Source organism: Sesamum indicum, linkage group LG6 (genome assembly GCF_026168435.1).
Source record: "Sesamum indicum cultivar Baizhima isolate 11 linkage group LG6, ASM2616843v1, whole genome shotgun sequence".
NCBI lineage: Eukaryota > Viridiplantae > Streptophyta > Magnoliopsida > Lamiales > Pedaliaceae > Sesamum > Sesamum indicum.
In genome coordinates, this window is record NC_142662.1 from 23352689 (window position 1) to 23377715 (window position 25027).

A 25027-nucleotide genomic window follows, 5' to 3' on the forward strand; every position below is an offset into this window, starting at 1 on the left:
CTCGTCCTCCGTCAGTACTAACGCGTTGCCCAATCGATCTACCTATTCCATCCCGCACTGTCACAACACAAGGTACCAATCCGTCACACTTACCTCCAGTCAGAAGTGGACTATCCACACTAGTCGAGTTGCCACTAAAACCGCAAAGAGCAACCTGCTACACAATCGCATAGAACAAAAGAGATAACTCGAAAAACAAAAGAAAAAGACACAGAAAGGAAAACTGAAAGAGTTAAGAGCACAAGCACACGAAGAGTAAAGCAAACCGTTCTGAATGAGAACAATTAATTTGAGTCTCCCCAATCCAAGAAAATACACATGTAAAAAGAACAAAACACATGATACAGTTAGTACCTCATACATAAGGGACACACACATGAAACTGACGACAAAAATGCTCAACACTGAAGAAAGACCCTACTGTTGCCTCTCAGTAGAGAGAAATTAATGCCTCTTAGTAGAGAGAAAAATTGAGATTTAATATAATTACCTGTAGATATTTATATAGTTTATAAAATTAATCTCATGTTTATTTTTATATAACAAATAAATCTATCTATTAGTTAAAATTAATCAAATTCAATGATATTACAAAAAATAATGAAAAATTACATTTATTTTTGATTGATGTATAAAACAAATATTTTTCTGCCTCCTCATTTTCATTATCGTGTGAAAACATATAAGGATAGTTTTATCAAAAAAAATATTTATTTTACTTGCCATAAATTAGTAATGGTCAATTGAGAATAAATATGAATTTTCATTCAATTTCTTTTACTAATGTCATCAATTTAAAAAAAAAAAAAGATTAATGAATAAAAAAATCTATTTATTAGATAAAAAAATATATTGTAATTACCCCTTAAAAGAAAGACATAAAATCCACCAACCAGCGGATCGACTTTGGAGCATCCGACCCGAGTCTCCGACCTCACTTCAAACTTAATTTTTTCTTTTTTCTCTTAAAAAAGCTCTCGAATCTTGATCTTGGAGTTGGACACGAAATTGTTGAAACTTTGTACATTTTTTCTCAAGAAAAAACAATACAAAGACTCTCTTAACACCGGAGACCCCGAAGGAAACAGAACTCATGGCGGAGTCCTCCAGCACCTCCTCCGCCGGCGCCGTTGGCTCCTGGTCGGCCGCGCTCTCGGGGAAGTCGGACCAAGAGAAAGAGGAACTCCTGGACAGAATGCTGACGCGGTTGGCTCTGTGCGACGACTCAAAACTCCAAGACTTGCTCGCCAAGATTCTTCCTATCTCTATTGCTGCCCTCTCCTCTGCCTCCACCTCTCTCCGCAATAAAGTAATTCTTGGAGAAATATAGGCTGTACTTGCTATTAAGTTAATTTTGATGGGGCTTTCGTGTGTCAAATTTTTTCTTGGGACTATCAAGAAATACAGTTGGGAATATATCAGGGCCTCAGAATTGTAGTTGACAGAAGTATTTGGTTTAAGCTTGAATTCTTTTATGCGAAATCTTGATTCAAGATTCCTAGTTTTGTGCTGGCAGCCATTTGAGTGATGGAGTAGCTAAGTTGTTGGGTTCTTTTGGGCATCTCCCCTCATTCTGTCTGGATTGACGGGTCTTTTGGAATTGAAATTTGGGTTTGAGTACGGTTTCAATGATCCTAATAATTTCCAGAGAGCTATAATTTTTGGATGAAAGCTTTGTTAGACAGAGATGTTTCGTAGGTTATCTGGTGTCTTATGCTGCATTCATTAGTCTAGCCGGATCAACATTGTTATTTATCATTATGGAATTGGCGTTTTCTTGTATTGTAAGAAGTTTCAGATGTTGATTGTGACTGAAAGTTCCACTATAAAACTGCTTGCGTGCATATGATTAAAAATTAAAAGTTGTGTTTAGGCACATGGTTCTATTTATCCCTTGTTGCTTGGCTTGGATTTCGCATCTTTGTTTTCTGTATTTATCATGCATTAAAACTTCAATTTTTTAAGAGGAAAGCCAAGAGAAAAGTGGATAATTTGTACTTTTCTAGTGTTTACATATATTAATTTTTTATTTTGTCTGGGACGAGTTACAATCCTGAAGCAAACTGCAAGCACTTTCATTGGGTATTCTTATCATTAGTGGCATCGTGTTTGCACTGAACAAATAGAAGTTGGGATCGATAGGATTGGCATTGTTGATCAGAAGCTGTTTCCTAAGTTCTGCATTTGTGTTCTCATGCTTATATTTCTGGAATAACTGTCCGCTGCAGATGTCAGATGTAATGTTGTCCACATATGTTAGGTTATCGAAATCCTGAGTCATGTGAACAAGAGAGTGAAGCACCAGCTAGAGATTACTCTACCTTTATCCGAGCTATGGAAATTGTATGTGGAATCTAGTGCTGCTCCTATGGTGAGAAACTTCTGCATTGTGTACGTTGAGATGGCCATTGATCGTGTGCATCAGGAGGTAGGTTCTAGTTGTTTAGTAATAAGTAGTTGACCTTTTCAATTAGAGACACTAAATTTTCACTGGGCATGACACTGCAGGAAAAACAGTTGATGGCTCCTATGTTTCTAACCAGCATTTCAAAGCTGCCTTCTCAACATCAGGATATATTACTTAGAATCACAGCAAAGGTACTTTTCAGCTTTTTACATTTTCTATTTTGAGATATTATTTCCCTACAACTGATTAGTATGGTTTTTGCAAACCTAATTACCTCTTCAAAGATGTACACCCCTTGGTGGTCATTAGCATATACAAATTTATGGGAGTACATGGTTTTTCTCCAATTGCTTTGAAGATAAAAGTGAACTCACACTTTAAAAAAAAAGAAGATTTTTACGAGCAATAATGCTTTGATAATGGATGTCATATGTATATGGGTAAAGATGGAGTAGAAAAAGCTATGGGCTTTCCAGTGAAATGAATCAACAATTCTTTTTGGGCTTCTTTCCTGCTTATTAACTGCTGCAAGAACAGTATCTTAGGGAATTTGAGGGCTTTAGAATTCAAGCTTGAAGTTTGAATCTACCTGTTCTCAAGAAAGTGCTTAAAAGCTCGATGTAGTAGAATAAGCTGGTTATTGATTAGGAGCTTGACTGCATATAAATTCTGTTGCTATTGGAGAGTTTTTGTTTTGCATAGAATTTCATTTGCATGTTTTAGGTCATTGAATAAATTTATTTTCGTTTTTATTTTTGAGTATTGTGCTTGGGCTGTTGCTTTTCCTTGGTTCTCATTTCCTTTGTTTTCCATGTCTACCCTGTTATTTCTTCCAATAGAATCCTGGTTATGTATCAAAAAGGAGGGCTAGTGTTGGACAGGGATTTCCTTAGATCTGACATGCCTGCTACTTTATTATTATTTGCTTCCTACTTAGATTTCTCACATGTTTTGAAAGTTTTGATCTGATACTTCTATGATATGTGGTCCATATATAGGGAACTACATCCTTTCAGTCCTTATTAGAAACAATTCTGGTGTTCTTTCAGTAATTCTGGAAGGAGGTTTTTACACACAAGATAAGAGCATGCTTTTAATTTTTCCACTTTAGGTTTCTTTGTGACTGTTGCCATGCCTGGATGCTTTCAATATTGCCTGCACTGATCTTTATGTCTTTCTTGGTTTTAGGTAATTGGTGAGTGCCATGCATCTCAAGTCAGTGACGAAGTTCTGGAAAAATATAGGATATTAGTTGGTTCTAAGGACTGGGAAATATTTCTTGAATTTTGTCTCCATACGATTCTGTATCAGCCATCCTCTCAGAGGTCAGACCATTGTCACATTTATATTGCTAAGTACCTTTTTTTTCATATTTTAATAATTCAACCTTAAAAGATGATAAGGTTGCGTTTGCAGTGGAGGACGCCCAGCTGGGCTTTCAACTGTTCAATGTGAACGTGTTACTGGAAAACATCCAGTGACAAGTGATATGCTAAGAAATAGAAAGGTACGATTTGTAGAATCACAAACTACCAATGGGTGCACCGCCTATTATTCAAAGTATTGTCTAACATTTACCTAGACCACCCTCAGAATGTTCATACATGGCTATCTTGTGTTTGACGGGAAATATCTCTTGTTTATTTCAATTCTGTAGTCAGGAATGCTGAATGTTATTGGAGCTTTGGAGCTTCCTTCCGAACTTGTTTATCCTATCTATATTGCCGCTTGTGCTGACAGGTAATATTCAGTTTACCCTCTGAAAATTTTTGTTTGCAAATTATTTTTTGAACATTTTTCAAATTTTTTATATGGTGTATGTGTTTTGGATTTTGTTCTCTACTAGTCATGAATATGTTATCAAAAAGGGGGAGGAGCTTCTGAAGAAGAATGCTTCTGGTGTGAATTTAGATGACTTGAACCTGATCAGCAGACTATTTCTATTGTTTAATGGTATGGAGCATTGCCTTTTCAACTCTTAGAGAACTTACACTATGTGATTTTATTCGTTGATTAAATGCTTGATCAGCATTAATTTTCCTGAATTGGGTACAAATAGTTTGGGGATAGAAATTGATTTACTTCTTGGAATACCATAGATGGCATACTTTGATTTAGTCCTTTACATTGTTAAGTGGCGTTTTAATCAGTTTGCAAGTGGCGTTTTACTTTGATTTTCTGACATGTAGGAACTGCGGGATCTGATAATATTGCTCCAGAATCCAAAGTCAATCCAGGAAATCTAGCTCTCAGATTGAGATTGATGTCTATTTTCTGCAGGTCGATTACTGCAGCAAACAGTTTTCCATCAACTTTGCAGTGTATTTTTGGCTGCATATTTGGTAAGCCGAAAAGTCCGTTTTTATTTTTTAATCCTGCGCAATTTATTCACACTTGAGCTTTAAGCTCAGTACAAAGACAATATTCAGTACCAAGGCTGTTCTAATTATTCCTTTTTCTCCTTATTTGATAAATATTCGAAGTGTTGGATATTAAATGTGTGATAGAGTTTATGGATCAGTTGCTACTAATCACATATCTCTATGTGCTAGAAGTTCTGGATGTTATTAAATCTAAAACTATTTGGTTTGCTGATTTTCGTTAAGGGGAAAAAGAATAAAAGGAAGCAAACAGCTTTCTGGCCCCAGACAAAACTATCATGAAGGGTTCTGATTGACTGCAAATCAATATACTCATAACCTCTTATATTGAGGTTATAGTTTGGCCTTTTTGGGTCGTCAAACTATATTCCCTTGCCATTTTCATATACCTATTGTTTTATTCAGGAACTGATGCCACCTCCAGATTGAAGCAGTTAGGTATGGAGTTTACAGTTTGGGTCTTCAAACATGTAAGTTGATTTTAGTTTGTCTCATATTCATCTTATGAAATTCCAGTGGGATGCCACAGATGCATCAAGATGAAACTTGTTTGTAGCTATAAGAGATGGATTAGTGATATGATAGCATAATTGTAATGCTTAGTCAATGTCTTGTAAATTCATGATATGAACCCTTCTTTTCTTATTTCTTTTCTGTTCATTCTACTAGAATCTGTATGTTTTTGTGCTGTAACCTGGCGGATGTCACGTGCATCTCTTCTTCAGTTCTTATTCTGGAAATTTCTTTTTCTTTTAACAAGGTTAATAGGTTTCATATGACAATTTTTTGGGACCACCATTGCAGCAAAAAGTGCAAGGACTTTTTAGAATAATCATCAGTGATTATGATATATTTTACCAACAGAAGTTCTAAGTGGAAGCTATGGTTGAAATTGATTCATTATTATTTGTGAACCTGCATTATATATAAATGTTGAACAAAGATTCCACTCCCCAGTTTTCTTGAGAAAAACTTTTCTGGACTTTCTATAAATGCAATGTTATTGGTGATCTGACATTTGATTCATAATTGTATTTAATGTTTTCATGAAAAGGAGAATTATTCATTTTGTGTTTCAGTTTTCATATGCATTTTTCTAACTTTGACTAGTATATGATGACTCTGGTCAATTGATAGATAGGTAGTGGGACTTTTTTTTCCCCACAGTAACCTTATCTGCTGAATTTTCTTGACAGCCTCAGCGTGCTTTTTATTTATGTCCCTACAATATTTATGCTTGTAGGATTTAGTGGATGTATTATGTATAGCTTAATACCTTTTTACCACATGTTTGTTTTTTCTATATGTGCAGGCTAGAATGGATCAACTGAAGCTCATGGGCCCTGTTATACTAACTGGAGTTCTGAAAACACTTGATAATATCTCTTCGCTGGATTCAGGTTTGATCCTCTACGTTTGTTTCAACCTTATGGTGTCCGACAGTAGTTAGAGGATTTGGAATATGCGTTATTACATCCTTCCTATATCTTCATTGCATGCATCCAGATGCTATTGCCAGGGAGACAAGAAGTTTTTGTTTTCAAGCGGTTGGATTGCTTGCACAGCGCATGCCCCAACTCTTTAGGTACTTCTTTTAGAATAATCCATATTGTGCTGCCTGGTTATTAGTTTATTAATCTAGTGATGATGTGTTTTTGGTCCTCATCCATTTAGGGATAAAATTGATGTAGCTGTTCGGCTCTTTGACGCTCTGAAGCTTGAGGGCCAGTATCTCCGCATGATTGTTCAAGAAGCAACAAATTCTCTTGCTGTTGCATATAAGGTATTATATCCTTATCTGTTTTATTTTATGTTTTACTCTGTGTTTCGACCTGTGTCTTGATGGAGACTTGCTTTGATCCTTAGGATGCACCCCCAAAAGTGTTAAAGGATGTGGAATTGCTTCTGTTACAAAATTCTCAAGTGGTATGTGCATTAATATACTTGTTGATTTGTTAAAGATACTTTCGATTCTGCTCCTTTTGGCTGGTATTGCATTAGTGATTAATTTAATATGCTCAATTGTTTTGTGGTTAACGTGTATAAAATTTTTCGAGCATGACATTATCTTCATCCTTGTGCTCACTAGGAACAAAGTGAGGTACGCTTTTGTGCTGTGAGATGGGCAACATCCTTATTTGATTTGAAGCATTGTCCAAGCAGGTTTATTTGTATGCTTGGAGCAGCAGATCCAAAATTGGACATAAGGTAGGCTGCCATCTTCGAAATTAGTGCAGACAATTTATATGTGGATTGTGGACTGGATATTACTTTCTGGATCCTAATTTGTGTGAATCAGATTCTAATGATATTTATTAGTCCTGTTAATTGTCATGATAGCTATATCCATGCCTACATAACAAAGAAATACCTGAAATTGGAAATTTTTTTGTAATACAAATAACTGTATCATTTGCTTTTTTGGCTCTTGGATGCTGAATATTTTACACAGGAACGGAACTGCAGAAATTTGACCCTCCATATATTGGACAAAATCGGTAAAATTGAAATGATATCCGGCATTAATTCTCTTGCCCTCAATATGGTCATGCTCTCTCTTCCCTGAATGAAATGTCCTGCAGGCTTAATGGTCCAAATGCCCCAGAAAGTTGTTATAGAAGGAATACTTACCTGCATACCTATTTGGAGCTTCACAAAATTATAATCACATGTTGACTCATTTTTCATTTTTGGCCTTATCCCTTCATCTTTTGCTCCACAAGAAACTAACAGCAACTTGTTGTGAATTACTTCAACTTCACTTAAACATACAGCAGCAGCCAGATTTATACCTGGGAAAGAAGCCAAACATTTGAGAGCTAATCTTTTTAGCCTCTAATTACAGTATGTCCGAGCAGTATTAAGCATCTTATTAAAGTTTAGGTATCTGTCTTGAGGTGAATCAATCACCTCCCAGTGGGTTTCCCTGACTGCACAAAAAGCATTGACCAACAAGAGAGATTTGAAACATGAGAAATGGATAAGAAATTCTTCTATTATTGCAGTTTATTTTCCCTCATGTTGGGCCAACAGAATAATGCTGTTTGTTGTTATTTGAAATTTCAATTCTTCAGCTTTAAATTGTTTTTCTTGAGACATCAGTTATTTATGTGAAGGGAGATGGCATTGGAAGGCTTGTTCCCTGGTGAAGAGCAGAGAAAGACTATGTCACAAAGCATCTCCACTGAGTACCCAAAACTTGCAGAGATGCTTGCTTATATTCTAGAGCAGCAACCAGCTATCTTAGTTTCTGGTGGAATTGGAGATTCAAAGCTTCTTTTTCTGTCCAAGACTTATGTGGCTATGATCAAGTTTTTGTTAAAGTGCTTTGAGGCAGAAGTTACACAAACTAACTGGACCGAAGACTCTGAGTATTTACTCTCAGTGGAAAAATTGTGTTTACTGTTGGAACATGCTATGACATATGAAGGTTCTGTTGAGTTGCATGCATCAGCTTCCAGGGCATTAATTACTTTGGCATCTCATTTCCCCCAGGTAGGTTTAATGGAGTTTATGCAAACAAACATATTTTCATGTATAGCTGTCCTTTTTGTTGGGATTGAATTCTGTAACTAAGTAGAACTTTTGCTCTGATTACTTTCATGTAGATGCTTGCCTCTCGCTATGCTGAAAAAGTTTTATGGCTTAAACAATATCTGAGTCATTTGGACTATGATACACGCGAATGTATGGCGCGTTTACTTGGAATTGCTTCTTCTGCACTTCCAATCACTGCTTCTTCTGAACTTATTGGTGAAGTAATATCTTCAATTGGAGGGACACAAAATTTGAGGTTTTTCTCTTGTATTTCACCTGCAGGGTTCTTTTCTAGGTCTATTTCTGTTATTATCTCAGTGAAAGGCTGACCTTTTCTGTCTTGTAGATTTGAAGCACAGCAAGGGCTGCTATGTGCTTTAGGCTATGTCACAGCAAATTGTGTGTTGAGAACCGATCCTGTAAGTCCATTTTTCTTAAAGAGAGATGAGGGAACAGGCATTTTACTTATTAGTCCCTTAAAAACTGATATGCGTGCACATTTTGGTATGTGCTTCTTAGCACATTTAGCAAGTAGATATGTTGGGTGTTTATATCTGCAAACTGTTGTATGCATGCAATGCATGTATGTTAATTTTGAATGTATATTCTGTACTGTGCGCAACCTGCTTTGTTGTCCATTCCAACCTGTATGCTCCAGCTTTTTGGTTGATTTCATTTGCCTATTGTGGTATGTCCATATCTTGTTGCCATGTGCTTGTGATATAGTAGTTGATTTGTTCTTTCACAACTTTATTTGAAGTGATCTGAACTTGGTTAATTTGATCTAGATTTGTCTGAATGGGGTGGAAGGTCAAGGAAATGGCATTCCTATTTGCAAGTGAAAAACTTGAAATTTCTGATCTAAGTAGCTTTGAAGTTTTGGCTCATTAGGAGTTAGTATTAGAATGTTTTGGTCTTTATCCTCAAATTTTAAAGATTGGAAGAAAGATCAACTTGACTATTTCATATAAATATTGACTACCTTGTTCGTATTTGAGTACCCAAAAAATATAAAGCTTCTTGTGCAAGTGGCAGGAAAAGGTTTCCATGTGATTTTGTTGCATTAACAGCTCCTAAAGTTTGCTTGTTGGTCATTTCTGCACAGAAGTAACTTCACAGTTACTGCTCATCGTGTCAGTTGCATATGCAATTAGATAAGGTCTCTGCTGCCCCTTTCTTGATATGGTGTCTCTTCAAGTTCGTGCACAATAGCTGGTTCCTCATATCTTCCTATCAATGTCAATACTTAATGCTTTGCTTATGTATTACATCACTAGAGCCTGAAACACCTGTTTTTCTCTGTTAATGAGTGGTTTGGGGTGTAAACATATCATGTTTTATATTGGCTCGTAAAGATCTTTGCCAATCTTTTACAACTGATGAATTATTGTGCTAATCCAAGCTTCATTTCAACATAATTGACCTCCTGTTCCCTGTAATGCATCCAGTTGTTACAGAAATAGCATATAGCTCCCTTCTTCTCTCTCCCCCTCCCTCCCACTTCTCAGTTTGTGTGTCAGAAATTGTCTATGGTTAATGAAAATTGTTAATGCTTCTAAATTAGGTTAGTGAAGTCAAATTTTCATAGATGAATTGATAGCTTTATTTTCGGGTCTGAATGCTATCTCTCTCCTTTTCTTTTCTTTCCTGACCCTACACTTTCTGTAGCTTGCCAACCATGTTTGCATGGGCTTCCTTGAGCTGGTTTGAGGGAAAAGAAGTCTCTTTAAGAAAAAAGTTACCGGACTCAAAGTGAAGTTATAATGGAAACGACAAGCAAATTGGTATTGCTTGGGAATCGTCTACATGAAAATATATAAGCTGTGGAACTTGCTTGAAATTAAACATATTTGAGAAGTAAGAGAAACAGACAAATCGATCTCAGCTTTGTATACTCTTGGCAATGCTAGCATTTATATTATGGTTTCAACGACCAAAGGAGGAATAAATCTCCACATAAGACCCAGTATTGTGTTTTTGAGACATACAAACCAGAGAAGCCAAAGCAGTTACATGGAATGCTGAACCTGAAAGTAATTGCTAGTACTTTGGGCACGTGTAATGTGGTGCTTTGCAATTTCAAATTCTATATATACGATCCACAGTATGTTTTCTGTACTTTACGCATGGCTTCCTTGCTTTAGCCTTTAATTCTTCACAGCAAGAAAATGTTGAAGTGGACAAAATAACAATAGTCCACTATGAATTTGCACTGATTTATATGTTTCTCTATTTCTTGAAATACTTTTGATTTATAATAAAGTTTCTCAAATACAGCCAAAAACTATTTGTTACATATTGCTCCAAAGGAAGCAAAGGGTTCTAATCCTGCTCCCATTCTGTGAACAATTGCAGTCCTTGTGTTAAGGTAAAACAGGGAATCATCATGATATTAATGAACATTTCTTCCGCAAATAAATATGGGAAGAGGTTCCCCATTGAAATTCTGCTAAAATTTGTAATGACATCTTTGTCCTATTTTTCTTCCACTAGCATGCTGTCGCAGTACTTTATCAATATCTTTTGTTTAGACCTCTTCAACAATCTTGTATTCCTTGTCTGTTCCTTTGCCTTCCTTACATTCTGTTGTGGATTCTGGTCTTTTGACCTAAAAGGTGTAGAGTTTTCCTCTAACTCATGCTCATTTGCATTCATGTGGCGAGTTTATATGAAATATACCTTATTTTGCATGACTTTTTCTTCCAATAAAAGAGATTCAGATGCTACTGAGTTAGTAGATTTTATTTATATTGATGTGAATGAACCCAATTGGCAGTTTGCTCTTTAGAAATTGATTATGACATGAAAAGTGATTGTATATTATTAGCCGCATGGTTTGTTTGCTTGTTAATGTATGCTCATATACATCTATGGAAATGAAGATTTTGGTGGCTAAAATTGTTACATTGCCTATGCTACTCTTAGTCTTTATCCTTTTTTTTCCACCAGATATCAGAATCAGTGCTTCAAAGTGTTCTAAAATGTTTGGTTGACATTGTTAATAAAGAGACCGCCGCATTAGCTTCCATAGCAATGCAAGCTCTGGGTCATATCGGAATCTGCATCCCACTGCCTCCCCTGCATCTTGACTCTGCTGCAGGTGAAATGATATGTACTGATTATATTCATGAGATTTTGGTATTTTCTTCATCAACCACTGCTACATCTCAATTTGTTCAGTAGCGATAATACTATTTTTCTTATATTGACCTGCAGTTTCCATTTGGAACATTTTGCATGAAAAATTAAGCAAGCTGCTGTCAGGTGATGATATCAAATCAGTTCAAAGAACTGTTATTGCATTGGGGCACATGGGTGTGAAAGAATCATCTTCTTCACATCTGAATGGTGCTCTTGATCTGATATTTGGTCTTTGCCGGTCCAAGGTGGGTGAAAATTTTGAAATTTGATATCTCACATCTCTTCTATCCGTCATTATAGTTTCGTATTCCCAATTTTAATTTAGAATGATTTTCTAAAGATGCATTTTGTGATGTATAAGCTGATTGAGAGTGAAATAGCTGTTTGTTAACCAACACATTCTTTCGGCTACTCCTATTCTTTTAACAGGTTGAGGACATCTTATTTGCTGCTGGGGAAGCTCTTTCATTTTTGTGGGGAGGTGTTCCTGTTACTACTGATGTGATACTCAAAACTAATTATTCTTCACTATCTATGAGTTCTAACTTTTTAATGGGAGATATCTCATCTCAACAACTGCTCCCCTCGATGGAATTCCAACATGACGAAAATTACCATGTTACAGTAAGAGATGCTATTACCAGAAAGCTATTTGATGTCCTTTTATACAGTAACAGAAAGGAGGAACGATGTGCTGGAACTGTCTGGTTACTATCACTTACAATATACTGTGGCCATCATGCGAGCATCCAGCAATTGCTTCCTGATATCCAGGTTTGTGCTTGCCTAATTGTTTGACAGTGGCTAAAGGTGTATGATTCAACTTCTTGTGTCGAAGGTTCCAAGGTCTTGGCGAATCCTAACAAAGTTAGAGCCACATACCTTGATTTGATCTGGAAATGGTTTGGCAGTGTTAAAAGGTGTATGGTTCAACTTGTTATGTCAAAGGTTCAAAGGGCTTGGTGAATTCTAACAAAGTTAGAGCCACATACCTTGATTGGATCTGGAAATGGGGTTAGTCGTCTGAGTTGCATATATAGTTTGATACTTTTTGGAGTTTCTATGTTAAAGGCAAAAATTCAAAGGACATGATATTGTTAGAGTGTGAGAATGGTATATCTTGGGAGCTTGAATTTAGTTGCCTGATGCAGTTTGGCATGTGTGTTGGTGGTTAGTGGTGGACTGAATGGTGTCTAGAGTGGTGCTTTTTAGTGATCTCTTTTTTCTAACATATGCTTCTGAGAGCATGTAGTATTGTTTAAAGAAGCTTCTAGGCTATACTGTTATTTTCTAGATTTGTAATCTTAGCATTTGAGGGTACGTAATTTATAAAATGATTAGAAAATTAATATACAATAAAAAAATTTCCGCTCTTTAAGTTGCGATCTTTTGTGCTTAGATTGTTTCTTGTTTTTCTGTATTGGGATGTTGTTCCACGTGCTTATTTGATATGCTATAACTGGAATTCTAACATAAGTGTTTTTATATTTGCTATATCTGGAATTGGGAGTGGATGCATTACTGCTTTACTTTTTTGATGTAAAAGGATGGGTTCTCAAGTGCTTTCTTTTTCAATGCTTGAATGTTCCATGGTTAGTTTACCTGCACACTGTTCCGAAATTGATGATGAGTTTTTGGTTCCTGTATATTTTTTTTGTTGTGATATTACTGTTTTTACCCCAACCAAGAGAGTTGTTATCAGGGCATTTTCATATGTCTGAAACAAGGTCTTGTTTTTTGACAAACTTTTTAAATACATGAGGTTATCTATAGAAATGATTATCTTCCTCTTTTTTCTTTTCGAGACATCTAAAAAGGTGTACTAAGTCAATCAGAGATCTTTGCCAGCAAAATCTATGTTCTTAGTGTATGGGGTGTTTGTTCGGGACCTGTAGCTATCTGGAAGGTTCGCACGGCATAATTTCCAATTATGCAATATGTTTTGCTGAACTTAAAGCTCTCCAATACAGGAAGCATTCTCACACCTTGTTGGTGAGCAAAATGAACTTACACAAGAGTTGGCATCTCAAGGCCTGAGTATCGTTTATGAACTTGGTGATGATGCTATGAAGAAAAGCTTGGTTAATGCACTTGTTGGAACTCTAACTGGCTCAGGGAAGAGGAAACGGGCTGTTAAGGTCAGGATATAGGGCTTTGTAATTCTTGGTCTAGATATTATTTTCTTTTATGTTTGTTTCCCTATTTTCTTTGTCCTTAATCTGTTATTCTTGGATATAATGTTCAGCTGGTTGAGGACTCTGAAGTGTTCCGAGAGGGTGCCTTTGGTGAAAGCCCTTCTGGAGGAAAATTGGGCACTTACAAGGAGCTTTGCAACCTAGCTAATGAGATGGGGCAACCTGACTTAATTTATAAATTCATGGATCTGGCTAATTACCAGGCTGCTCTTAATTCAAAAAGAGGTGCTGCTTTTGGGTTTTCTAAAATAGCCAAGCATGCAGGGGATGCCCTACAACCTTATCTGAGTTCTTTGATTCCGAGACTTGTCCGCTATCAGTACGATCCTGATAAAAATGTGCAGGTAATCTCTGACAGCTTCAGATTTGAGTAATAACTTGGCTTTCAAAAGAGCTAAACATTGTCGATTTTCATCTTTGACATTTTATGATTGGTTTCCGCAAATTCTGGTTTACCTAGTGAATCTGCTGCTCCGATTGCATACTGCTTTTTCCCATGAAATTTTTATTACTCATTTCATTCTTCCCTTTTAATTTGGTGGATGTACAGACCCATGAGGTCCGTCTTGTATTTTTCGAACTTTTCCCCGTCCGTGATAGCTCTATTTAACCTTGTACACTGCATCAGGACGCAATGACACACATCTGGAAATCGTTAATAGCAGATTCAAAGGGGGCTATTGATGAACATTTGGACCTTATTATCGATGATCTCCTGATACAGAGTGGATCTAGGCTTTGGCGGTCCAGGGAGGCTTCTTGTCTTGCTCTTGCAGATATTCTTCAAGGACGCAAATTTGGTCAGGTTATCATCTAGATATATCCTTTTACCACTGGTCCTGATGATAAGCTATTTTGTCAATCAACATATGAACCAAAGAGGGTAGTGTTTAAGGTTGGGTAAAATTCTAAGGCAATGTAGTTATAATAGTAAGTTACTTCTGGTTTCAGTTTCTCCCTTTGGCAACTAAGTCCTACTTTTGAAACTATTACTGCTGTACTGCAAGGTCCTATAATCCCATGTCTTATTTTCTATCTCAGTTTCGTTCCCCCTTTTATCCCCAATGTATCAGAATGGAGGCACCACAGAGGACTGTAAGAAAATGAGCCAATAGTAATGCAACATCCTGCTGATTGGTCTTCGTCCTAAAGATAGATTTGTCTGTCCGTCTAACATTTGTTATTTATCCACTATAAGCACGACTATCCCTTTGATTACCATACATAATCTGTGTGGTTCTTGTTACATTTTAGCTAACATCTTTATAAATGCTTTGTTTTGAAGAACTATTTCTGTGTTCAACCACCTAAATGATGTACGCACATATGCGGAAAGATTCCATGCGATTCACTTGTTGGGAATAGTTTCTTAAGATAGGTCTTACTTGCTCAACAAATGTTTGTAGGAGCTTTCTAGTGAGCGAGGCAGAATAGAATTATTCTCACTTCCATTACTTGCATGCATGTTTGCACACTAGTTTCTAGATATCACATACATGCACTCCTGCATATATCTGTGGATGCATATACATGCGTCTCCATAAGTGTTTGAGAACACTTAATGAACCTTTTATACTTTTCTGAAGTCTTATATACGTATTACATATTTAATGCCACGTTTATAAATTCGATTTATTACACCTAGGCCCTCTATGAAACACAAAACGATACTTTAACCCTTGAATTTGGAAAGTCAGAACTAGACCCCCTCCAAACATGCTTTCTTTACAACTGTACCCTTCCCAGAGATTTTGAACATTAAATTCTAATGTCACCAAGGATTGAGCTAATATGGAAGAATACAAGATCATAAATCGTTTTTTCTCTACTGGTTGATATCAGTTTATGAGAATGTTGTTTGGTAGCTAGGTAATATCATGATCAGCTAGAGTACTAAGTACAATTGGACCATATATTGCTTCCGAGTTTTCTTTTCAATATAATTGGTATCTTGTCATTGGTTTAACCTAAGACCATCACTAGTTTCTCCATGAGACTGGTTGCATGGTCACTGAGTCCAACTCTGGTTCCCTAGTGTTATCCATGCAACTTTTCCAGAGAAGCTTCTTCTAAGATGCCAGCATCACGCATATGCTGGTTTTCACAGTATTTTCAAGATTCATATTAATATTTCTATCAGATGGTTTGAACTGTCCCATGGTGATGATTTGGCTGGTCTCTGAAGGAGTTTTGTCTCATATCCTGTCGTAGGTGGAAAAGCATTTAAAAAGAATATGGATAGCTGCATTCCGGGCCATGGATGACATAAAGGAAACTGTCAGAAATGCTGGTGACAGATTATGCCGTGCTGTTGCATCTTTAACTGGGAGGTTATGTGACGTCTCTCTTACACCAGTTCCAGATGCAAGACAAGCAATGGCTATAGTTTTGCCTTTGTTACTGACAGAAGGCATAATGAGTAAAGTCGAGAATATTCGCAAGGCATCCATTAGTATGGTTACAAAGCTTGCAAAGGTAAAATATTTGGGCATTTAGAAGCAGCATCAGATTCAATTTGGTTGGCATGCAATTGGCACTCTCAGTTCAGTTAATTCTTCTACTGATGCTTACATGGTTTCTAAGTTCAGCTCTTCAGTTTTATGTTTTCCACACATGTATTACATAATATGCCTTCTCCCTGCTAAGTTGTCCAAGATTTCAATCATGAAAGGTTTTGTTGACTTATCTTCATGAGTATCACATGGATATATCACATATTTCAAGGCCCTGAGACTGGATTACATTTATCTCATTGCTTCACCCACCTTTGGTTGTATTCCCCTTTGCAGTACCAGTGGCCTCCTGTCATGTCCTTGAGTTAGTCTTTTCCCAATGCTCAAGTTGGTTTTCTGTTTACAGCATGTCTGACTATTCTATGCTCCAAACTTGTTAACCCTCATGCATAGCTGATATGCATACACATCTCTTGTAGAAGATACTTATACCGCTGTTCTCCTGATGTCCCTTCACACATTTCTTTTAGAACTAGAACTTACTTCACATATTTCGAGTTGAGAAAAGTTTGCAGAGTTGCACATTGTGGCCTACTTATTCCCATAATTGTTTTGATATTTATTCATCCATATCAACAGGGTGCAGGAATTGCAATTCGTCCATACTTAAATGATCTTGTCTGTTGTATGCTGGAAAGTCTGTCAAGCCTTGAAGACCAAGGAATGAATTATGTTGAGGTGTGGATGATCTTATGAGCACTCACTATGTAAACATAGACGCATATTTTCATTTTTTTCTTTGTTCCATCCCTTGTTGATTTCATTACATTCATGATCTGGATGGCATTTAAGTTGTGAGAAATTATTGATTTCTTTACCTTTTTCTTACCATGTGACTTTTGTTTTCTTTCCAACTACAAGTTGCATGCAGAAAAGGTGGGAATACAAACTGAAAAACTTGAGAACTTGCGAATTTCAATAGCCCGAGGTTCTCCAATGTGGGAAACTCTTGAACTCTGCATAGATGTTGTTGACTCCCATTCTCTAGAACTATTGGTTCCTCGGCTAGCTCAGTTGGTCCAATCTGGCATTGGTTTGAACACCAGGTATTTCTCCAGATATTATATAAGGTTCCAATTGCAATCTAGCATGAGAAATTCATTTGAATCTTGTTTCTTGACATGTTTTTCAAGGAGATTTTTCTAGTATTCATGCAGTTCAATATAAATTTGATATTAGTATGGGCAGAGTCACTACAAAGTTTTATTTACTGTTAAAAGGTAAACCTACAAGTCGTGATCCCTAAAATGTTTGGTTATTTGTTTCAAGAGTTTTCTGTTTGCTCATTCTCTTGATCGTAACTTTTTTGGCCCTTTGATTTCTCTGCTTCCTCATTCTTTTGATCAAAATTCATAAGGATAATAGGTTTGTAAGGCTTAGCCGCTTAGAGAAACCACCTCATATGGTTGGATATACTTCAGTCAGCAAGGTGTTATGTGGAACTATAGTTCACATTTGGAAAAATACAAACTTGTGTGTTGACAAATATTTTGATAAAAATTTTATACTTTTCATATAAATCTAGATGATATTTTCATCTAACAGAAAATGATGTATCCAGGAGTGTGTTACGTCTTTTACTAGTTTAAATCTGCTTTGGGAGTCCTTGAGGTTCTCACTTTTTTCCTAAATTCTATCTATTATAATATTCAGCAGACTTCCTGTGCAACAGTCTGATTCATGGTCTTCTGTTGAGGTCAAAATCTCTTTGTTTAGTTATTGAAGAGAAGTTTTGCTTATATGATGATAATATTAGCATAACTTTTCAGTTCAGCATACTGAGAAACATAAGTGCTGCTGTAACCTTTGTGATTCGTTCTGCCATTAAGGGAAACATGGACAACAAACATCTTTTGATCTTACTGGTTACAATCATCTTTATTCTTGGAACCAATACCTTTTATGTTCTTCTAGCGAAATCTTAAATGACTGTAAGTCAGATGTTGGAGATGATGAGGGTGTAAGTATCTATCACAGATATCAGTTAAAGCCAAACTGTGATTAGCTTACATAAAATGAATAAAATGTTTAAACTGAGAGAATGAGGTCTAGACAAATCTATATGTGGATGTGCACATATAAATTCTCTATTCACATGCCTTTGATACGGAAACATACTCTTTTTATAGTATCTTCATTGCTGATATCTTCACCTGTTGCTGATTTCTGTAACTTTTACCAATTCTATTTTGCAATAAAATTTCAGATCAGTGCAATGATTGTATTGGGGGCTTTAGATCCACCTAAGGATTTTTAGATTTTCGACCTGGAACTGCAGCATATGACATCTTCTTTATATCCAAACATATAATTGGTATAGTTTTTTATTACCACCATTATTGCAGGGTTGGTGTCGCAAATTTTATCAGCTTGCTAGTCCAAAAAGTTGGTGTTGACATCAAGCCTTTCACGGGTACGCTATTAAAGCTTTTGCTTCCAGTTGTGAAGGATGAAAGAAGTGCTTCATCAAAACGTGCCTTTGCAAATGCATGTGCAATGGTTTTGAAGTTTGCAGCTCCATCACAGGCCCAGAAATTGATTGAAGATACTGCAAATTTGCATTCTGGTGATAGAAATGACCAGATTGCATGTGCAATCCTATTAAAGAGCTATGCATCCACGGCTGCTGATACTTTAAATGGATATCATGCCGTTATAGTTCCAGTTATCTTTGTTTCAAGGTTCACTCAGGCTCTTATTATGTTTGCTTTGCTATGATAGTGTTACAGAATCTTTCTTTGGGAAACTATAGCCACATGAGGATATTTCCTTTCTCTACATTTTCTAACTTTCCCCTGTGGAATGATCCATTTGAGCTATAACCTGTCTGCATATTTAGGCACAGAATTCATTTGAAGTATGGTATATGGCGAAGATATTAAACTTTATGTAGTTAGTAGGTATACTTTTTCGCATTCAATTTCTATTTAAAGCAAAAATTAGAATGTGCCTGGCTGCATGGTCTTTTTATGAATCAGTGTGTACTTTAGAGATCAAGTTGCAAAAGGTAGATGGTGGCGAAAGAACATTAGAATTGGTAGATTCACCTGCTTGGTTCTTTGATTTTTTGCTGTAGAACAAAGCAGATGCATGTCTGATGTAAGTTGAAACTCAGACAGCAGGAGAGAATTCCGCTTTATTCTTCAAATCTCATTGATGGAAAATTAAATAAGGACAGAAAATTGGCTGCATTAGAACTTTGATGATGTCTCATGGACTCCATATCATTTCTGCATTCTGAATTACAGTTGAGTGCATATGTTCAATGTAGAATGACAAAGATTCCTAGTTTTTAAACTGAGAACTATCCTTCTAAATATACAAGCTTTGAAAGCAGCACATTTAACCTATTACTGCAGCAGATACTTTTTAGAGCCAGTACTAAACAATCTACATTTTGAAAGAGTTTCATACATCTTTTGAACCTGTAATTTGTAATTTTTTGCATGTGTTTGTATATGTTGGAGGTGCTTGGTAATGATTCTCTAAGCATCGCCTACTGTTACATTCAGGACTCCAGTACCTGGATTACAATTTTAATTTCCGACTTCTTTTAATTGCATCATCAGTTTAAGAACATGCGCTTTTCACTATCTGGGATTGTGTTTTCCTACAAGTTGAACCCCCTTTAGAGATTCGGTCAGTTTCTGTAAATACTGACAGATCACACCTCCACCCTAACTAATATAGTTTATTTATTTCATTCTGTTTTCTGTTTAACCAGCATAATTATCATGACCAATGTCTTTAAGTAAGATGAACATATATGATTCTTCTGCAGATTTGAAGATGACAAGATAATTTCAGGTCTATATCAGGAATTATGGGAGGAAAATATGAGCAGTGAACGGATAACTCTTCACCTATACTTGGGAGAAATTGTTACTCTTATCAATGAAGGGATCACGTCATCTTCATGGGCAAGCAAAAAGAAGGCATGTGCTTCTTTTTGCATATCAGTATCTGTAGAACTTATCCTCTGCTGCCACACCATTATTCTGGTTTCTTCTGTGCGAAAAGTTCGAGTTATTGAATTGTGCTTTTCTGGAATGTGCAGGCATCACAAGCTATATGTAAGCTCAGTGAAGTCCTTGGTGAATCACTATCTTCACATCATAATGTTTTGCTCATGTCGCTTATGAAAGAACTTCCGGGGCGGTTGTGGGAGGTAAGCATATATTTTTATGCATGCAACTTAATCAATCCTATGCAAATAAATCAAGCATTGCTGATTTACCAAAAGCATTTACATTCAATGCCATAGAGAATGCTATTAATAATTTTCAAAAATTGACATCTATGAGTTGTCATACAGACAAGAGAAAAAAAAAATATAAACTCCGCTTGTAGAGGGTTCCGCAATTTATGCGCATTGTTTAGGCACCAAATATAAAAATGAAAAACTGAATATAGAATATGTAGCAAGCTTTTTGAACTAGTAATTGAGAAGACAAGTTACCCTTCTCTGGGAGCAATGAAGCCACTGATGTAGGTCCCTCAGCTGAGAGCAGCAATGAACACATCTTGTAGATTGTTCAAACTCGGGGAATCTAACAACTTATTACTCGATAATGAGACATAGCTTCAGAAGAGGCATAAAGTTATGAAAGAAATGTATGAAGCACCATTGCAGTATCATGGAGGGCATGATGCTAATCAAGTTCAAGTCCGATTTCCCTCGACAAGGGCACCCAAGAAAATCAGCCCTTGGATTCATGTTAATGGGGGTATATAGGTCACTGTAAAGGTTCCGAGAGACATAGGGTAAGTAGATGAATCATAAGGTGGTGCACAAGAATCCTTGGATGTGAAGTCTGGAGCTGCTTATATGATAGCACAGTATGATGGGATGGTAGAATTTTTTCCAGTACTTACAACCGCATTGCAAAGATGCCAATATATGATCTTTCACCAATCAAATCACATTTAAGGTGGTACTCTAATTAGGTTAAGAATGAACACAGGGATTGAAGGAGGAAGATGATGCAGTAGGAAGTTTGGGACAAGCCCCTTGGTGGTGGTGTTCCTGAGATATAAAAGCCCTAGCATGCAATTTTCATGAAAAGGCAGGAAAACTCGATTCTACCTTTGGTCTCACTGGAAGCTGGGCCATGGATATGTAATCTCAATCAATTTTTCTTGTTTTGGTAGTCGTAGAAAGTAGTAAAGGAAAAGAAAAAATGTAGTGTCTATTATTGATTATATCTATCCAAACCAAATAATAAAAGATATGCAAAAATCCTAAATATTCTGACAGTCGTATGTGCTACTTCTCATCTAATTTGCTAGGTTTCTAGTTTTCTTGATAATTATCCTCTGTGTTGTAAGAACTATCATAGAGCAGACTGATAGTCTTTCTCATATCATATAATTTCAGTATGTGTTATATGACAGGGAAAGGAGGTGCTGTTAAATGCATTATCTGCCCTCTGTACTTCATGCCATGAAACAATTTCTGCTTTGAATCCTGATGCTCCAAGTGCTATATTAAGCCTTGTATCTTCTGCATGCACAAAGAAAGCACAAAAATATCGTGAAGCAGCTTTTTGCTGTCTTGAGCAGGTATGTCTAATCATTGTTATTTCCTCTTATACATGCTTCATCTTGAAATGTGATGTTCCAAACTTGTTTTTTCCTGCCTGTTGGATGAACCAATAGATCTGAAACATTTATGCATATATGCCTCTAAATTGGTCGGTCAAATATTATTTTCTTTCTTGGATTAGAAAATGCTGATGGCAGTCAGCATGCCACCAGTTCATGGCCAAATAAAAGAAATTGAAGAAAGAAGCTGCAGTGCCCTTGCTCATTGTGGTGCTGCTAAACACACAGAGACAGACCACAACTTAAATAAAGAAATACAAATGACATATAAAAGATAACTAAGCAAAATGGATATGATGCGTGAAAACAAAAAGTGGAAACTGAATTTGTAAAGCATTATATTGAAGTCTTGAAAGCAAGATCTAATGATTATGTTCGTCATATTATTTACTTTTATCTTTCTCTGAGTTTCTTATTTGCATCTTTTTGGCTAAAATCTTCTTTCTCATTTTTGGTTCTGTTTTAGGTTATTAAAGCATTCAATAATCCGGAATTCTTTAATATGGTTTTTCCATCCCTATTGGAGATGGGCAAATCGCTTGCCCCTACCATGTCAGGTCAAATATCTTCGGCAACTGATGATAAAGCAGGTACTTCCCAAATCCTTTACCAGTGCCACCATCATCCCTCTTAAAAATGAAAGACAGCACCAGAGTTTGATGGCATTAGTATATACAATATTGATTTTCACACTTTCTTACTGCAGTACCACATTCTTTCTGAAATCTGAAGTAACTTTCCCAATAAAAAAGGGAATGGCACTTCATTGCTCTCACTTGAATATCATGTCTCGCATCAAGGATACTATATAGATAGAAAATTCAAATGATTACTCTCTGTCTTATTGTCACCAAACGGGTATCCTATGACACTGTTCTTCCTGAGAATCATATTGAAATGCCTCTATTCAAGGTTCCTTCTTTTCTTTTTTTTCTTAACGCTGTACACCTAATTTTTGAATCCAGGGGGCTGGCATGTTGTGACCTTGTCCTTTTCCCCACAAAACAAGCCCCTGAAAACTTGGAGCCGTATCTTGACTACTGCCTTTGTGCTTCTCTACACCGTCTGAAAATCGTCAAACTACCTAAAATTTCATTCTTCGTCCTTGATCCTGATAATACCTCCATGATATCAGGACTTCCATCATTACCATCAGGATCACATGTTGAGAGATCAATACCCCATTAATCACTATCTACCGTTATTTCAATAGAGAAATTCAAAAAGAGTTTTCTCTGTGTTTTATGGGCATAAATTGGATATTTTTTGTCATATTCACACATCTAGTTTGAGTTACTGGCAGAATACAAGTTATTCAAAAGTTTATAATTTTATTTGTGACTCATCAGATAGTTGGTCTAAGTACTACTTTCTTGTTGCAATGCAGATGAGCCAGGTAGTTCACCAGCTGCTTTACATGATAAAATATTAAGTTGTGTTACTGCCTGCATCCATGTGGCCCGCATCCGTGATATTCTTGAGCAACAGAAAAACTTCATTGATTTCTATTTATTTTCTTTCTCCCCTAGTTTCTCGTGGACAGGTGCCTTCAGTTACATTCATTTCATTATACTTCTGCCCTTGATCAAGTTTGTGTCATACTCATGCTTTATATTTTCATGTTATGGACAGTTAAGATGTCGGTTTTTTCTTCTATAAAAGAGCTTTGCTTAAAGTTGCACAGCAGTGCAAACAACTTGCAAGACAGCTCCACGCATACCAGCATAACTGCTTTTGTTCATGAGGTAATGTGTAATCACATTGTTCTTTAATTACAACGTCAAGACACTTTTGTGGACTCTAATCTGACCATATAAATGCTTCCAGTTATTCTGTACTCTGACACCTGAATTGCTGAAATCCCTTCGCACAGTGAAAATTGGGCAGGTAGGTTATCCTCCCGATTCTCCCCTCTTGCTTCATTTGTTAGCCTATATTTGTTGAGTTTATCCATTTATATAGTATGCATTAGCGGTATGAGTGCCTGAATTTTCATTGTTGAACACATGGGACAAAATTGCGTCATCGACAAACAAGTATTCTATGCAGAGAAGGTTGTAATGCAAGTTATTTGACACACACAAAAAAAAAAAAAATCGGTTGGCTCAGTTTAAAACGTTGAACAACTGGTTGGTTGACAATATAATAGAATCATATTTGGTAAATTAATCAAGCTTGTAAGTTCATATCTTGAAATATCTATTGAATACTCTTAAATCATTTGATGAACGCTCACACATCTCATAAGATATTTAAGGAATTCATAAGCTCAGCTTATACATCCTCTTTATTTCCGTCCATGTATAGGGCCGTAGTACCCCGCGGTTATATATCTCTATCTCTTAAAGATTACACTGACGCATGCATTTTCACTGGATTGAATATTTGTATCACCTTCTTATGTATTAATCTCAGGTTCACATAGCAGCTGCCGAATGTCTTCTGGAGTTAACTAATCAGTACACAGCCTCTCCACCAGCCCAATGGACAGAATTATCATTTATGACCGAGCTTCTTGACCTGTGCGAAGTAGAAAAAAGCGAACAGGCTAAGTCTTTGTTGAAGAAATCATATGACATCCTACACAGGCTCAAAGACGTAAAACCCTGAGCTAAAATCGCTGAAAGCTCTGATTACATTTATATCTTCATCTAGACGTCCTGAAGAAAACATACGGTCTCTATCATTTTAAGGTCCCCTGTGGCACAATATCATACATGTTACATAATTTTTACAGAAGAAAAACAGAGTAAAGCTGCGAATGAGAATGGACGGTTCCAGGCAATCTTTGCAGCTTCAAGCAAATGGTGAGGTCCACAGTTATGTGTAGAAGGAATCCTCATATCTGATTGAGAAACAGATGCTCCTTGTGATCTTCCTGAATCTTGATCTCAAAATCCTTGTTAAGATCACATTCTAAGAAGGAATATGAAAATGGAAATTATGGGACTCAACTAAAACTGGCAAAAGGAGTGCCGGATGTCCTTTTGTTCTACTTATGTCGAAACGACAGTTCAACCAATTGATTGTTGGCAATGCCGGCCCTGATCCTAATCGAACTATTATATGTTCCTTACATGCATAATATTGTAAAATATGAGTGTACGATTTGACATTTACAATGGTTTTTACCTTTGGCGTAGATAGTATTGAAAATAATTTTTAAATAAAAAACAATGTTAAATAGTCTCGTAAAATAGACTTGTATGCGAATTATATGATTATACAAAATAATAGTATAGTTTAAAA

At 36.4% G+C, this 25027-nt stretch overlaps 1 protein-coding gene across 1 annotated transcript; it reads left to right on the forward strand.

Moving 5' to 3' along the window:
• The first annotated feature begins 969 nt into the window (after positions 1 to 969).
• LOC105163713 (ARM repeat superfamily protein) lies at positions 970 to 24909 on the forward strand. The gene is made up of 35 exons (XM_011082155.3): positions 970 to 1309; positions 2261 to 2428; positions 2509 to 2598; positions 3596 to 3732; positions 3824 to 3914; positions 4065 to 4147; positions 4254 to 4360; positions 4597 to 4749; positions 5194 to 5258; positions 6101 to 6188; positions 6295 to 6373; positions 6463 to 6571; positions 6655 to 6714; positions 6878 to 6996; positions 7905 to 8283; positions 8397 to 8581; positions 8672 to 8744; positions 11275 to 11425; positions 11542 to 11711; positions 11896 to 12240; positions 13437 to 13604; positions 13712 to 14005; positions 14290 to 14466; positions 15873 to 16136; positions 16754 to 16852; positions 17036 to 17220; positions 18520 to 18855; positions 19956 to 20109; positions 20232 to 20342; positions 21569 to 21736; positions 22245 to 22368; positions 23166 to 23321; positions 23411 to 23523; positions 23606 to 23665; positions 24194 to 24909. Exons 1-35 carry the CDS (start codon positions 1094 to 1096, stop codon positions 24386 to 24388), a joined length of 5472 nt encoding a protein of 1823 aa, XP_011080457.1. The 5' UTR covers positions 970 to 1093; the 3' UTR covers positions 24389 to 24909.
• Positions 24910 to 25027: the final 118 nt, after the last annotated feature.